We start from the raw sequence: 17,714 nt of genomic DNA on the forward strand, positions 1-17,714 counted from the left end.
ATCATCCATAGCTGATGTAACTAAAGATCAGCCTGGCTGGGATTAAGGGGATTGTGATCCCATTCATCTAGAGGCACCAGTTTGGCAAATTTGGTTTCTAGTACAATGTCAAACAGAGTCTGGAAGATGTATTATATACTCTCTTCTTCTGCTCTCTTAGTAGAAATCTTTCATGAGACTCAAAAATCACAGGAATAATTTCTGTAACTCTTCTTGAAATCTCTTGTATTGTACGCTTTAAACAAGCAGAGGATACATATAAGTCCTGCCTTTAATGCTTTGAGTGAAGACTGACACAGCAGTGACTGAAGAAAACCCTAAATAGTAGGTTTCTAGAAACAATTACATTTATCCCACAAGTTGTACACCATGTAAGAAGCTATGCACAACAAGCCACATGTTTGTATCACACAATAAATAACTGAATTAATAGACTACTGATTTTAATGTATTTTGCAGAAAAAAGAAACACTCATTGATGGAGCTTCCAAATTTCTAGGAGTCTTCAGAATCTTCAGAACTTGTTTCACTTTCAGTCTCACTGCCTTCTGAACTGTTGGACTCTTCTTCAGCCTCATCACTGCTCTCTTCATCAGCTTCCTCATCTTCTTTGTCAGCACACTGACTTTCTAACATAGAAATGTAAAAGGTACACGCTTAAAAGCAGCCATTCTTCTAAACATTCAGTATGTATGTAGCCTGTTTATTTGCCGGCCTCATAATCTATCTGAATTTTTCTCCTGCTTCTCAGAAAATGACAAGGTCTTGAGAGAAAATCCAATGGAAATGAAACTTTCTACTTATCTCCTTTCAAAAATTAGAATTTGGCGCCATAAAACACAATAAACAAATTGGAGATGTGAACAACCAACAGCCTTAATTACATGATGAAAAGTTTTATATTGGGTTCATCTAAATTATAATGCCACATCTGCTTCATAAATTTCCAAATGCTCTAAAGCAGATTTGGAAAATGCCTAGGAAGCTGGAGACAAGGGATTTGTTCCTCTGGTGGGCGCTATTCCATCACTGGTTAGGCACATTCAAATACAACCCATTAACATTTATTTTGGAATTAATCCTGGAACTGAATGTACACTTATTTGCCGTAAATTACACTGATCGTAATTCTAGGCATATACTGTATATACTCTTTGCATGGGTAACATTAATGTTCACTGCACAAGAACAATAGTAGCATTATAAGAAAAGAACCAAATGTGTACTTTTAATTAGTAATAATTGTGTCAGAAATTTGATTTATAATTAATTAGCTTTCTTAGTTATTTATATTCTTTCTTTCTTATTTTACAAATATTTATATTCCTCCAAAACAAGTAACTGGCTACAGTCCTTTAAAATATTAACTTCATAAATAGTTTGTAGTTAAATAGTTTGTAGTATTTCCAATGATCATACTCACCCAGAAGCATTTTTTTCTCAATAAGTGGAAGAAATTGCTTAGCTTCAGGGTTGCTTGGTTCATATATCAGAACTGCAGTTTGACAAGAGAGAAGGAATTAATATTTCTGGGGGTGAAAGGAAATACAAATACTTCTTCCCAACCCTAATCCAAAGCTCTATTTCATGAATGCAAAAATATTCCCTATGCATTCTATTTAGGTGATTACCTGCTGTAAACAACTGTCTACACACACACACACACACACACACACACACACACTCACACACATTTAAGTTCCCTTTGGGCAATATATCTTATAATATGATGGGAACTTAAATTACATTTCCTGAAGCAATATACAAATCAAAATGCAGGTTTTTTTTTCAAAATGTGCACATTCTTGAGTTTTGAATATGATCTCCAATTTAAAGTGTGAAGAGAAATGAAATAACATAATTAACAGTAAATGCATTTGTATTGCAGAACACTCTTTGCCCAAATCATAAGAAAACTGTGTGAAATGATATACACATTTTCGTGTTCTTTTTTAAAGAATTGAAAAGTTTAGTAAAAACTAGAAAAAAAAATGATCTTGTCTGGAAAAATGACAAACCAAGAGAAACCAAAAAAAAAGATAGCTAGACTCACCAATAAACATGGCCCCCACCAACAAGCCAACTTATTTTTTAAAGAGCAAACGGGAAGGTTGTTGTTTGTGTGTAGTGTTGATCCATGAAATATGTAGTTTAATTTTACATTCCTATTTAAAATCTGAATAGCAGCATTAGGCTATGAAGACTGAGACCACGATAATGCCATCCAAGAAAGGAGACAATAATTTTCAACTATGCCTGCTACCTTGCCTTTTTTTTTTTTTGACAACTAACCTCCCTCCTCTCCTCTCCCTAGGGAAGGTAGCTGATTGCCACTGTAAGAAATTTGAGGGCTCTTTGATTAATGCAATTTAGTCATTTCCAGTCATGACTTCATTTTGGTTTCAAGTTGCTGTATGTGTTAATGTAGCCTTAGGAAAAATACATAATTAATTAAAGAAGTAAGCGTATTGATTATAGAGCCTTTTACAAATAACTGTAGCTCTTTATAAAAGCCTGGTACCTGGCAATAAGAATTATTTTATGTGGAAATTCATTTATTTAAAATATTGATATAGTCTCCCCATCTGGGCAGCTTCCAATCAGCATGTTTTTATGTAAATGGAAAGAAATGTATACACTTAATTTTAGGGCATGGATTCATATATTAATGAATGAAAAATTAATGCATTAATGAGATATTTCAATTTCTGAAATATTTATATTATAAAAAGTGGTACAATATGCTTCTATATGGTCAAGATTTAGTAATACTTAAATATTGGATTTTCTGTTGATATCTTACTGATAATTTTCTTTTTTCCTTTCCCCCACTCTATTTAGATTATTTTAATAACTGTAATGGATGTAGTTTCCCTAATTACCATCACTGATACTTTATTCTATTGTTCGTTTCTTATACTTGTTTATAAAAAATAATTAAAAACACAAAACAAAAACCAGAAGTTGCTCCTTTTTTATAGACACATATAGACTTTATACAACTAAATGTTTCGGATGAATACTTTGTATTTATATACCAGAGTACAGTTGAGTATACATACGATAACTCCTGCTTTCTTATGGAATCTGTTTTATAGAATTATATTTCTCAAGATTGGAGCTTTAAAGAATCCTCAAATCTGAGTTATATTAAGGAAAAAGATATGGAAAAATGATCTACGCTGTGTGTATGGATATGTGTGTGTCTATATTTATAATGTCTTACACAGATCTGCAATGAGGACTTTTGGGGTGTAATTTGGATTAGAGAAATGTGGCTCAATGGTTGTAAAGAAAGCTCCCCACAATGTACCGAAGTTTCCACCTCAGGTAAAACTGTACACCACCTGGAAAGAGGGTGGATGAAATCTGGTGCGTATCAAAGCCACTTTTCTGGATGAAACCAGAAATCAGTAAAATGGCACCCAAAGATGAGCTGCTGAGAGAATGCCTGAGGCAACAACAGATGTGAGAGGAAGATCAAGCAGAAGAAATACCAAGGCAAGACGTGACACTGCATGAGTTGTACCATTGACAGACATCTGAGATGCAGGTGAAATTCGAAAAATTAGAATATTGTGCAAATGTTCATTTATTTCAGTAGTGCAACTTAAAAGGTGAAACTAATATATGAGATAGACTCATTACATGCAAAGCAAGATAGTTCAAGCCGTGATGTATCATAATTGAGATGATTATGGCTTACAGCTCATGAAAACCCCAAATCCACAATCTCAGAAAATTAGAATATTGTGAAAAGGTTCGATATTCTAGGCTCAAAGTGTCCCACTCTAATCAGCTAATTAAGCCACAACACCTGCAAAGGGTTCCTGAGCCTTTAAATGGTCTTTCAGTCTGGTTCAGTAGGAAGCACAATCATGGGACCTGACAGTTGTGCAGAAACCATCATTGACACCCTCCATAAGGAGGGAAAGCCTCAAAAGGTAATTGCAAAGACGTTGGATGTTCCCAAAGTGCTGTATCAAAGCACATTAATAGAAAGTTATGTGGAAGGGAAAAGTGTGGAAGAAAAAGGTGCACAAGCAGCAGGGAAGACCTCAGCCTGGAGAGGATTGTCAGGAAAAGGCCATTCAAAAGTTTCAGGGACTTTCACAAGGAGTGGACTGAGGCTGGAGTCAGTGCATCAAGAGCCACCACACACAGATGGATCCTGGACATGGGCTTCAAATGTCGTATTCCTCTTGTCAAGCCGCTCCTGAACAACAAACGTCAGAAGCGTCTTACCTGGGCTAAAGAAAAACAGACCTGGTCTGTTGCTCAGTGGTCCAAAGTCCTCTTTTCTGATGAGAGCAACTTTTGCATCTCATTTGGGAACCAAGGACCCAGAGTCTGGAGGAAGAATGGAGAGGCACACACTGCAAGATGCTTGAAGTCCAGTGTGAAGTTTCCAGAGTCTGTGTTGATTTGGGGAGCCATGTCATCTGCTGGTGTTGGTCCACTGTGCTTCATTAAGTCCAGGGTCAACACAGCCCTCTACCAGGAGATTTGGAGCACTTCATGCTTCCTTCTGTAGACGAGCTTTATGGGGATGCTGACTTCATTTTCCAGCAGGCCTTGGCACCTGCCCACACTGCCAAAAGCACCAAAACCTGGTTCAATGACCGTGGGATTACTGTGCTTGATTGGCCAGCAAACTCGCCTGACCTGAACCCCATCGAGAATCTATGGAGCATTGCCAAGAGAAAGATGAGAGACATGAGACCAAACAATGCAGAAGAGCTGAAGGCCGCTATTGAAGCATCCTGGTCTTCCATAATACCTCAGCAGTGCCACAGGCTGATAGATTCCATGCCACGCCGCATTGAGGCAGTAATTGCTGCAAAAGGGGCCCAAACCAAGCACTGAGTACATGTGCATGCTTATACTTTTCAGAGGTCCGATATTGTTCTATGTACAATCCTTGTTTTATTGATTGCATGTAATATTCTAATTTTCTGAGATTGTGGATTTGGGGTTGTCATGATCTGTAAGCCATAATCATCTCAATTATGACAAATCACAGCTTGAACTATCTTGTTTTGCATGTAATGAGTCTATCTCATATATTAGTTTCACCTTTTAAGTTTCATTACTGAAATAAATGAACTTTTGCATGATATTCTAATTTTTCGAGTTTCACCTGTAGCTGACACTGGAAAATTTTACTGGTGGCTGGAAAGAGCTGGACTAAAAGACAGTATGAGGCACTGATCATAGCAGCAGATGACCAGGAACTAAGCCAAAAACCAAAGAAGCAGGAGTCTACCACATTAGACAGGATCTGAGATACAGGTTATGCAAAAAAATATAGTTTGAGAGTCCAAAACATAGTGGCAGAGTGTAGTATGCAGGTAGGAACAGCATACACTGAAAAGCACAACCAAGTAGCTGGCATTGTCTATGGGCTAGATCCTCCCAAGTCCAGATGAGAGATTGCACCAAAGGCCATGGCTAAGATCCTGTGGGACTTCTAAATCCAGGCAGACAGGCAGGTATTGGCCAATCATTGTGGTAGCAGACAAGGACCAGAAGATAATGGTGGTGATAGATGTAGCAGTGCCAAGCGATACAAACATGAGGCAGAAATATGAGAAGCTGGAGGAGTACCAGAGCCTGAAAGCGGAACTCGACAGAATGTGGAAATTGAAGGCCAAAGTGCCCGAGTGGTTGTAGGAGCATTTGGGTCTGTAATTCCTAAGATGGGAGAGTGGCTCCAACAGATCCCATGAATGACATCAGAGCTCTCTGTTCAGAACAGTCAGTCCTGGGAACAGCTAAGATGCTGCACAGAGCTGTCAAACTCCGGTTGAGGACCTGAGATCGAGGAAGACATATAAGCCACTCAATGAGGTGAAAAGGATTTTTTTTAAAAATATGATACTTTATCTTGCAATTTTCCCTCTGGATGGTAAGCATAGGAGTAAAAAAAATGGACAAAATAAAAATAATGAACACTCTAAACAACAATACACTATTGACACAATGGTGCACTTACTCATCTGACAAAGCTTCTTTGCAAGAGTGTAATTCCGTTCCATTATTGCTTTCAGAAACTAGGAAATATATTTTAAAATACACAAATTAAATATATATATATATTTCTAAGCTTATTTGAGAATGTAATAAGTATTACTTTTAATTGACTTCAAGTTTGTTTTAAATTTTATTTATGGCCATTCCTGGGACTGAAGCAGTGGAAGCCATGAGCCTATCTTAAATAAAGGAAACCACAAATAAATTATTGCATCCATAAACTATACTATCGCTGTTACTAATCAACAATAATAATATATAACCTGTCTATGCATTATCTTATGCTCTTCATTCTTAATGTACCATTTTAAAGAACTTCAACAAAATGACATAATGACATAATTTAAAAACAAAATGACATAATTTAAAAACTAAAGTGATACCAAAAGACTGAAGATACTGTGCTATGGCATACATCTTCTGGAGTCAGAAGTATTTAAACAACTACGTCCACATATGTTGTAGCCCTCGTATTCTCTGAAAGAGCGCAAAGCACAGTGAGCCTTTAGGTTAGCAGATAGCATCAGAATGATATCACACCCCGTATCTGCATAAGAGTGGACGTGTTACATTTTTATTGCAGGCAGCTCATACTACATTGTTGAGATGAAAAATATTTTGTTTTTCATGCAAAGCAAAACTATTTCTCCCATATATCTCATAACTGTATTCATGCCTATGTTTTTTATATATAAGGTAGATTCTTACTATCAATCTTTATAACAATGAGATTTTTACTTATATGTGGGAAAGTAAACCTATTTTAAGAAATACAACTGTATTGGGAAATAGGTTTACTTCCTTTGTGTGAAAAGCTCATTCTGTTTCAGTGCTGCTTCAATTTAGTATATTCTTGTACCTCTCCCATCAATTGTAGTGGTGCAATTCTCTTTTGAGTTTCATTGCCTTTTTGACCAGTCTTGTTTTCGTCATCTGAACTATCTGGTGGCTTTTCATCCTCATTTTTTGTGTCCACACTGTCCTTTTGTGGTTCAGTACAGACTTCATTGTTGACAATCTTTTCATCAATCTTGGAATTTTTCATTTTTTCATCTAAACAAAATTCAAACTTCCATGAAAAGGAATTGGAATTCTATAGAAACCCTTTACAAATGTTAACACAAACAAAATCACATTGTGATGGGTCCATATTTTTGACATTTGTCATTAAATTGCCCTCTTTGTTTAATATTTAAATATATGTAAGCCAAATCATTTTAAGCACCTGTGCAAAAAAAATGAAAGGCTAGAACTATGGATAGAATTATTGATCCAATAAAATACATACAGTCAGATACCACAGATCTCAACAAGTAGCATATTCTTCTGTATTTGTTCTACCTTCTAAGGGGTGGAAGCATGAGAATTATCCTGTACTCTCTAATAACAATGTGTGAACTTCATACATAGGTTTGGATCAGTGGTCGGATTCAAAAAAATTTACTACCGGTTCTGTGGGCGTGGTTTGGTGGGCGTGGCAGGGGAAGGAGACTGTAAAATCTCCAGTCAGAGGTGGCATTTGCCGGTTCTCCAAACTACTCAAAATTTCCACTACCAGTTCTCCAGAACTGGTCAAAACCTGCTGAATACCACCTCTGGTTTGGATTAATATTTTTTCACACCCAATTGATGTGTAGTTAGTACATATCCAATTGTAGTCAGTAACAATTATCTTTAAAAGAAAATTAAGACAGCCAAATAACTTAAATGATGAAAGCATATTGCAAGTGAGACAAGACTGATGCAATTAAGCTATTATCTTAGAAAAAGATATCTAAAAATATTAATATGGTTGGTGATAAAGTCTCTCCCCAACAACATAACAAATTTCCCCAATGAGCATGCTTGCCAATACAGACAACTTAAAAATCTTTCAATTTAAAGAATTCTGTGCCTCAGAATCTGATGCTGGCTAAGGGCTTAGCTCTAAAATGAGAATGAGATGAATTCATAAAAGCAGGTCTACTGATGGAATCTCCTTCAAAAACAGGATATCCTACGAAATAACAGTATGTGGAGAGCATCACTATGGAGAGATTACTAGTAACCCTCTTTGTAGCTTTCCCTGGAGCAGCTGGCTTGCCACTGAGGGAACTGGAATGTTGGAATTAAACTGAACATGCCTCAGGATGAAGGAGGACGTTCCCTTAAACATGATCATGAGGTTCACTTACTATAATTTTTATATTCCATTGCACACTGCACTTACATTAGAGATGTCCATCCTCAGCTCAAAATTTATATCAACCTACCCTTCATTTAGTGGGGCTGACTGACCATGACATTACGTGCAACCATGATATGAGTTTAGCGCATAGAAAGATAACAGGAAGAAGGACTTCCGGTTTGTCGGCTTTGCGAGTGGCAGGGATTCGCGAAGCTGCGCGATCCCTGCTGCGCTAGCCGCTTTTGGTGCTCCGATCCGGACGGGTCCGGAGCTAGGCTGCCCTGCAGGGGCAGCTGAAGATAGGGGGGATCCGGAGAGGGGTTTGGGGGTGCTGCAGACCCCCTTCCCGGCCGGCAGAACCCCCTTTTCCCAAGACGGTGCAGCGGCGGTCCACAATGGCCGCCACAAAGAAGCTGGCAGCCGGGTAAGAATGCGCAGGAGGAAGTGGAGAAAGTATTTGAAAAGAGAAAGTTTTTCTTGGTTCCCAGGACTCTAAGACATATTTAACAAAACTCCTGAAAATTATGACTTTCTGAATGATACCTTCTAGAAGAGGAAAAAAGCGGCAGTTTGGTGGTGCTGAAAGGAAAGTTTACTCTCCTTCCCGACGGAATTAATAAGTGGACATTGAGAAACCTGTTTTTTTTCAGGTAAAACTAGCTTTATGGGATAAGTCGGAAGGGAGAGGACAAAAAATATATTCATCTGGTTTGATTTTGTTGGAGGAGATGCCTTAAGGATTTGAAGACAGAAATAGAACTCCAATAAGGCTTCAAAATACAGATTTGGGCTTTCTTTTTTCTTTTGTCTGATACTACCCCTGGAAGAGAAAGGGAGAATTTTGTCTTGGCTTGGATTGATTGAGGATTGTGGATTTTGGGATTGTTTTACTTTTTTTTGAAATATCTTGGTTGGTGTAAGAAGAAAGAGGGAAAAAGAAAAGAAAAGAAAAGATCTATAATGGCTTTTTCTTTTGAGGAACTGAGGGAAGAATATGAGCAAACAAAAGCAGCCGGTAAAGATGGTATGGAAAAAGCCTTCCTATTTTTAGAAATGGCGCTGGTTAACTATCAACAAACAATACAACAGATGGAGGCAGAAGAACAACAAGAAGAAGAAGATGAAGACGCCATCTTTAATGAATTCCAAAATTTAACTAAGAAAGAAGGAAGGAAGAAAGCGAGGAAAATGAAGGACTTAAGATCTAAAAAAACATTTAAGAAAGAGAAAAATAAGATGCAAAATAAATATAATGATAGTAAACAAAAGAAAAAGGGAACACAACAGAGAAGGGATGCCAGCAAGGCAGAGGCTAGAAGAAGGGTGGGTAGGAAGATTTGGTGGGGGAAGAAAGAAAGCGGAAAGGCGGAGAAAAGCCACAAAGTTTTGAAATTAGATGGGAAAAGAGGAATTTTTTTTAGGGACAAAGGGTAAAGTACAATTTCCTTAAAAAAGATTTTGCAAGGTACATAAGATGGTATTGTAACATCTGTATTAGAAATAGAAAATTAGAATGGCTTAAGAGTTAATAAGAAATTAAAATGTTGAAATGTTTAACAATGATTGATTTTAAAATGTAATAAAATATTAAAGGGAAAGGCAATGGGAATGTTATAAGATTTAATATTTAGATTTATTATTTAACTATGTATTTAATCATTTTGGATTTATCACTTTGTTTTTATTGTTATTAAAAGAAAAAAATTAGTAGATAGAATGTACCAAGCAGAATCAGATTGGGTATTAGGTGTTATTTTAAATGTTAATCTAATTAATTTAGGGGGAGGATAGAAAGGCATCATACTCTGATTAGTGACTTCAGGAGAAATTCTTTTTTTTTTAATAAGGAATGAGATAGAGGGATAATAAAGAATGGGCAAAAGATACAAATATAATGATTTAAATGAAGATGGATTAAATAAGATAGAATTATGAAGAGTGAAATGTGTGGAGAAGTTTATATAGAAGATATAGAATGGTAAACAAAATAGGTAATGATATGTAAGATGAGCATGAATATAATTGAAGCCCATATAAAGAGAGGTACCTGGGGCCAAGTTACTTTCCTAAAATATTTTTTATATGTTTGTTTGTTGTGTGTTTATGTTTTTGAGAGTATTAATAAAACCTTGTAGAAATACAGAATGAGAATAATGGTAATCAAGTCAGAAAGAAATAGATGAAATAATAATAGTGAAATTGAATAAGAGTAAAGAGAAGTAAAGAGAAATTGGATAAGAGGTATTTTTATGCTCATATGGAAATGGCTTAAAATAGAATTGTATTGTATAAAATAAGGTTTTATCTGACTTGTAAAATTTATAATGGAAAAAGGTTCAAATATGTAATGGTTGATGATGATTTGTTTGTCTTTGAAATTAATAAAATTTGCTTAAAAAAAAAAAAGAAAGATAACAGGAAGAACAGGAAAGCTCTATGAACATGGAGCAAATTAACTTCAGAAGTCAGAGACACTTTAGGAAACCATGCAATATTTGACAATTTTTCTATGAATTGTTAATACTTAGACTAAAATGATGTAATGGTGTACAAGACGGTGGCTTCTTTTGTTAGCTCACTCACGGACTTATTGTTGGAGTTTCTTCCCGCAGATGAAAGAAGGTATATGACCCCAAAAATGGCTGCTTCCACAATAGTCTTTTTACCTAAGCTCTTAAACTAAGCCAAGAAAGGTTTTGCTGCCCTTCTTCGCACACAAAAGAAGTTCACACAGGAAATTCTATCCCGTCTTCTAAAGATAAACCACACTTTCCTACTGAATTCCACTGATTCAGATGCAGCTTGAATCAGGAGTGGGCTAGCAAAAGGATGGCAGTGGTGAGGACATATCCTTTACGGATGCTAAGTAGGCAGTTACAAAGTTGGGGCAAACGAGACTGTGCCAATTATGCTCTTTTGGTGAAAGAAATTATAATAGGCCTGCAAGAGTAAGTCGATTCATTGAACTTTTGATGCATTGAAAATTTAAACTTGATTAGTTGGCAGCCTACATGACAAACCCACCATTTCATTGCCTTTTGGAATAAGTTATGCTATGAAAATTTCAGAAAAAGAGTAGCAGAAAGCAAAAGAAATGTAAGGTGGAAGATAAGAAGAAAAAGAAATGCATAAAAATCTAGTTTAACCCCAAACCCTTCAGTATAATACTTTTAGCATCCACTTGTTCTTGTTTTACCATTCATAGTTAAGTAACATATTCTCGTATCATTTATACTTCTCCTGACACACCTAACATGCACTTCTAGTAGGCAGAAGTATTACACAGAAGCATTTTTGCTTCTTTCAACGAACATTCTTTCAACCCATCCATTGTTCTTCCATCACCGTTTGCACATTTAAAAATACAGCCATCTACTTCCTATCTAAACGTTTTAACTTGGTGCACAAATCGAGTAGAATTAATTGCTCTGCATGTATGTGTAATTTGCAGTAATTCATTCTGTTTTATTTGTCAAACACAACTACCTTATGTTGTCTTGGGATTCTATACCATACAAGACATATACAAAAAGAAAAGGCCAAAGAACACAAGACAGACCAGGAAGAAGATAGAGAGAAACGTCAAAGGCACACTATGACAGCATCAATTAATCATGGTTGCGGCCGCCAAAAATGGTAAGAATCCAGAACTTTGTATCTCTTTCAATACATGAAGTGGTAAAAGAGGAAATTAAGAACACAACTACCTTGGTCTTTGATAATTAATTTGAAATCTACAGTCTTCTTTGTATCATTTGCTACAATCATTTTAACATTTGTTGGGAAATCATTTGTGTTCTCAATAACATGACTTCATCTGCATGTAAAAGGACCCATTCATGTCCCCAACTAAAATACTTTTACCATTAGCACAAACTTTTCTTACCCATAACTGCATTAACCACCCAAAGGACATCACACTTTCTAGCCAATTCTCTACACAGTGTTCAACCACTTGGTAGGTATTTCATCTATTCCCACTGCCATCCTATACAGATTCTACTGTGTTCAACAAACAACCTTCCATTCCATTTTCATGCAAAATATTCCACAAGTCTATTCGTTTCACCATGCATTGCAGACCTTTAAAAAAAACAAAAAACTTTCTAACTCAGATACTGACACAACACCAAGAGGCAGATGTCATAGAAAAGGCAATTCCTTCCCTATTCCCAGTGGAGGTTTGTCCTGTCTTTTCAGAGTTAAGCTATCTCACTTACATCATGGAGCTGTTTAGCTAATTCAACCTTGTGCTAAATCAGTAACCCATAGAATTAAAGCAATTTCAGTACTGCCAGCCGAGCAGTCTAGCTCAACTGCACAATCCTGCAGCTTGCTACCTCCAGCTCTTTGGGGAGAAAACATGAGAAAGGTGGGTAGCAGAGGCAAAGCAGAGGGGAGGGAGAGCATTCATACCAAAATGAAACAGCTGAAAAGCAGTGCTCTGTTGGCCCCCTCTGTTGTCACAATACTTCCAAGCACCTTCAGTAGTCACAATACCTCCAAGCTAATGGCAAAAGCATAATGGCTGTTGCCGCTGCCATCAAAGTCATTTACTACACTAACCCTGATGTAGTCAAGGATGACTTAAGTCTATCTCATCCATGAACTGGAAACAAGATGAAGGCTACAGCGTGGGAAATATGGAAGAAGAAGTGATTGCCAGGCATGTTTGTACCATGGTTAGGTGAAAGGCTTTAGATATAGCATGCTGCAATATACATTAATATTCCTTTCGTTTACATTTTTAAATTTACAAAGAAACTAGAAGCAAAGATTGCTTTTAGCTATCTGCATTTATTCAATTACCGGTATAGTAAGAACTAATAGAGTGTGGAGAGGGGGTGGGCTGATCGCCAGAGCTATGTTAGAGCCCTGGGCAGTGGCAGTACTGGAGCTGATGTGCTGGACAACAGCCGGCTGGGTTCAAATTCAGCAGTGGCAGCAGCACGCAGCTGATCAGCTGGGCAGCGGCTGGCTGTGGGTGTCTCAGGGCAAAGCTAAGATTGGCGGCGGTAGTGGTGCACAACTGAATCAGCTGGAAGGCAGGGGACTGCAAGAATCATGGGGCAGTGGCACTTGAGCAGTGACCAGATGTGGATGCCTGAGGGGTAGCAACCTGGCCAGGGGCAGGGTGGAACATCCCGGAATGACCACCAGGCAGAGGGAATCGCCCGGAAAATGAGAGGAGAAGTAGCAGCATGGGATAGAAGAGAGTAAAAGGAGGTAGTTTGTTGGGAAATGGGGGAGGGACAAAGGAGGAGAGGAGAAGGAAGGAGGACAGAGAATGAGAGAGTGAAGGAAGCAGAGAAACAATCTGAGGAGAGAGAGAGAGAGAGGGAGAGACAGAGAGAGAGGGAGGGAGGGAGGGAGAAGGAAGCCAGCAGGCAAATGGGCAAGCCAGTGTCCAGAGGAAGTGCCAGACACACCAGCAGATGGCAGAGACAAGCTGACCCCGAGGCTCCACACACCCACAACCCCTCTGTCTTTACCAGGGTTCAGCTGAAGCTTGCTGTCCCCCATCCAGAGCCCCGCAGCTTCCAAACACTGCGGGAAGAGCAGCCAAAGCAATACTAAATCAATCTCCAATCAAATTTGATAGTCATTTTGTGTATTTATTGATTAAATCGACACCACTTTATGAAGATAAAGAGACTGCACACATGCAAAATCATGCATGTCCAGAACCATAATTTGTCTATACTGAAAATACCAAATTAAAAAAATCAGATAAACTGACATGGCCAATTTATACATAGAGGAAATAAGGCTACTCATGATGGAAATACATAGCTGAATTCCAGCTTCTACTCTCTATTCCAACAACAGACATCCATCCATATTATCTATAAAGCACAAATGCAGACATAAATCTCACCTGTTTCTTCAAGGCAGTCATGTGGTTTTACATTCGCCCTTGGATTTTTCTTTTTCACAATTCTTGCCGCTAAAGCATTCCGTCTTAGCATTGCGTTTTTATCCCAAACAATAAAAAAGCAAATTTTTTTTTTTACAAAAACAAATTTAGCCAACAGAATAAATACTAAATAGGTCTCAGCGGTTTTTTTAAAAAACTCTTTTTATATGGTTAGGTCAGAATTACTTAATGTTTAGGGCCAAATTAGAAATAACATTAATTGCATTTTACATGTAACTCTCCCATTTTTAAAAAATGCACATCTGGTGTTTGCTTTTGGCAAACAAAAAAGCTATTCAGAGTTAATGCTGCATTTCCCTGTCTGTGGACTGAGACCAGAATGGGCCATGTATGATCTCAAACTATTATTGCAGCATTATTGCATTGCAGGGCATCTCTATCCTTACACCAATTGCCATAAAAACCAATACAATTACGGAGGTCTTTTCACACGATTATTTTGTTCTGAACATCTAGCTGTCACAATGGCAATAGACATTTGGGGCAGGACCTCCCTCAAGTGTATAAGATTTTTAAAGAAATCTACAACGTTTCAAGGCAGGCTATAAAAACTTGTCAAGATCTACAAAGTTGGGCAGCTGAACAACAGTTAACTATTAAAAAAGCTTGATGTCAGCAATTTGTTCTTGTAATAGAATTAATTAACAACTCAACTGAAGTGAGACTTACTTTTCTAATGATTTAGCTGTACATAACAAGATCTGCTTTGACGGAGTGTAAGATCTGCCTGTAGGTTCATTTCCACATCCCATACTACCTTGGTTAAAAAAATTTAAAAAATATATCACTGCAATTTTTTTTTAATATCGACAAAATAATGATTCTACTAAAATATAATTTTAAATAGCTGCTGTAACTTTTTATTTTTGCTTTCCTGTATTCCATCTTTTCAAGGTTAAGGTAAAAGGTTGATTTTGGCACAATGTAAGACAAACAGAATACAGACATAAAATAATTGGTAAACTGGAAAAATTAATACATTTTCTAAAATAATAACGAAATGTATAATACCATATATCTCTACAGAAAATTAATATATTATTTCAATACTTCAATTATTGTAAGTTTGTCTCTTAAATTTAAATAACTTAGAGAGTGACCAATAAAAACATTATTAAGTGAAGTTCAACTCTTGGTAACTGCACAAACATATTTACACAATTTTCTTGGAAACAGTACTGAAATGGTTTGCTACCCCACCTTTTTTGTGGAATATTGTTAAATGTCCTATTTTATAGCCCTGGTATTCCAATGTGAGTAAATATTAATAGTTCCTTAATTTTAAATATCTTTCTAAAATATTTTGTACTACAACTTAGTTATTATTCAATATTTTTAGCTGTAGTTTTCACTGTAATAGGTTTTTACAATGTTTACATCATTTATTCATAATAGTTTATGGATAGCTTAGTACATATTCAAGTTAGAAATAATCCAGTACTATCTAGAAAACATGTCTGGGATTGTCTAAGGTAGTTCTCACACTCTGCAACTCCCATTAAAAAAGTCCATGCAAATTCTCATTTTAATACCCTTTTACAGGTGAAGCTGTTCATACTCAGAGAAACCTTTGAATTATAACATTTCAGTTTTACTAAAATGAATTTCAACTGAGAGTATATCTACTTTTAGCTTCTTAATTTTAATTTTATTGTTGCGCTTTTGTTTTTAACACTTCACACACACACATGAAGTGTTAAAAACAATCAAAAGCACATCAATAAATATATATATATAATTATTCAATCTTATTTTGATCTATTTAAAAGCTTCTTTTGTGTTTATGAAACATACACTCAGACATACACACAGAGCATTCTATTTTCATATTTTATTTCATACCAATAGCTAAAAAGAATTATTTTTAAACTTAATTCAGTGGAATTTAAAAAAAATTCCATACAATGAATTATATCTTATAGATTCGAGGAACTGAACAATTGTAGATGTCACCTCTAATGGATACACCCGTGTGATGTAGAGCCTGCTAAAACTTATTATTTTCAATACAAGCAGTATAAAGCCCCACACTAGCACATACTCCCTTGTGTATGTCTCATGCAGAGGAAATGCTCAGTGACCACATTTTCATGTGTTTAATTATCAAGAGTACCACCCTGTAATACATTTGCCTAAGGTCAAATGGGACTTACTTCTTCAGAACAAAGCATATAGACCAGGGGTGGGATTCAAATTTTTTAACAACCAGTTCTGTGGGTGTGGCTTAGTTGGTGGGCGTGGCTTGGTGGTCATGTTATTGGCTGGGTGTGGCCAACTCAATATCACTCACATCGAGGCACACATCTCCTTGCCTGGCCTCTCATGACTGTGGGGATGCTGCAACAGTCGTAAGTGTGAAAAATGGTCATAAGTCACTTTTTTCAGTGCCATTTTAACTTTGAATGGTCACGCCACACAAGCAAAGGACCAGCAAAGGAGGGGGAAAAAAAACCTCCAGAGAAGTTCCTGAGACAGGAAGTCTAGTCCTGCCAAGAATGTAATAAGCGTTAATGGAGAGGCAGTTTCTGTAAGCAACACCAGAATGTTTCCTTCCTGCCTTCCTTACAGGATTAGGCCAGTAATTTCTTCTAACAACAGGTTCTCTGAACTGCTTAGAATGTTAACAACCGGTTCTAGGGAATAGGTGCGAACTGGTAGAATCCCACCCCTGATATAGACTGCAAAGCAAATATGTTGCTATAGACACTGTTAATTATCCTTAAAGAGAAATTTTACTTTTGAAAGACAGAAAAAAAATCACACTAGAAAGCTAGGATGGGACATGAAGTTATTCCACAGATCAACCTGCTCAAATTAGACAAGACTGTGTTACGGGTAGTCCTCGATTTACGACAACTGAGCCCAAATTTTCTGTTGCTAAGTGAGAAAGTTGTTGTGAACTTTGCTCCATTTTACCACTTTTCTTGCCAGAGTTGTTATGTTGAATCACCTGCAGTTCTATTAAGTTAATTTACCCAGGTTTGGGAAGCACTGCTATGACTCTACAAACAGGCCGTGACTGCAATAGCATAAGCGACTGTTTACAGCACGGGCACCCACAGGCTCTTGCAGCTTTGCCAAATCAACCATAACCTGTACTGCGCTGCAAGCTCCACCCTTTATATATGGACAGGTGACATCCCAACGCATGTACAAAAACAGGGCATGCATTGAGATGGTGCAAGGATGTCTTGCTCATTCTGCCCTCCTCGCACCACTTCTGTGGAAGCTTATATAAATATCGCAAGGAACTGATCTTGACAAATGAAAGGAAGTTCTCAGACAATCTTTTGCCAGAAGAGCCTTTTATTCCTTGTAGATAAAAGGGTGAGTAGTGCTGGCCCTTGCCTGACTCCAGCAAGTTCAACGGTGTGATGCTGCTGTTCAGTTACCTCTGGCAGCCCAGCATGTATTTCTGCTATTTTAAGTTTTTAGAAGAAAAAAAAAGAAGAAGAGATACTGGGAATGATAGGCCACAAGAACTCAAATATGTCACTACATGGAAACTGAACTTCAGTGTCTTCGCCACAACCATGGGAATGGAAAATGAGAAAAACTCTGAATTATTTGCCGAAT

At 37.1% G+C, this 17,714-nt stretch overlaps 1 protein-coding gene across 2 annotated transcripts in view; it reads right to left on the reverse strand.

Moving 5' to 3' along the window:
- Positions 1–426: 426 nt before the first annotated feature.
- The window catches only part of ERICH2 (glutamate rich 2), a 29,908-nt gene continuing 12,620 nt past the window's right edge, over positions 427–17,714 (reverse strand). The window contains exons 8-13 of one of the 2 annotated variants that reach the window (XM_026677749.2): positions 14,808–14,891; positions 14,079–14,161; positions 6,893–7,086; positions 5,996–6,053; positions 1,424–1,495; positions 427–629 (exon numbers count right to left, since the gene is read on the reverse strand). In XM_026677749.2, the coding sequence (XP_026533534.1) occupies positions 496–629; positions 1,424–1,495; positions 5,996–6,053; positions 6,893–7,086; positions 14,079–14,161; positions 14,808–14,891 (625 nt within the window). In that variant the 3' untranslated portion in view covers positions 427–495. The remainder of the gene's footprint in view (positions 630–1,423; positions 1,496–5,995; positions 6,054–6,892; positions 7,087–14,078; positions 14,162–14,807; positions 14,892–17,714) is intronic. The other variant, XM_087949738.1, reaches the window with a different exon arrangement.

Source organism: Notechis scutatus, chromosome 1 (genome assembly GCF_049901735.1).
Source record: "Notechis scutatus isolate UNSWTSFEM ecotype Mainland chromosome 1, rNotScu1.2, whole genome shotgun sequence".
NCBI lineage: Eukaryota > Metazoa > Chordata > Lepidosauria > Squamata > Elapidae > Notechis > Notechis scutatus.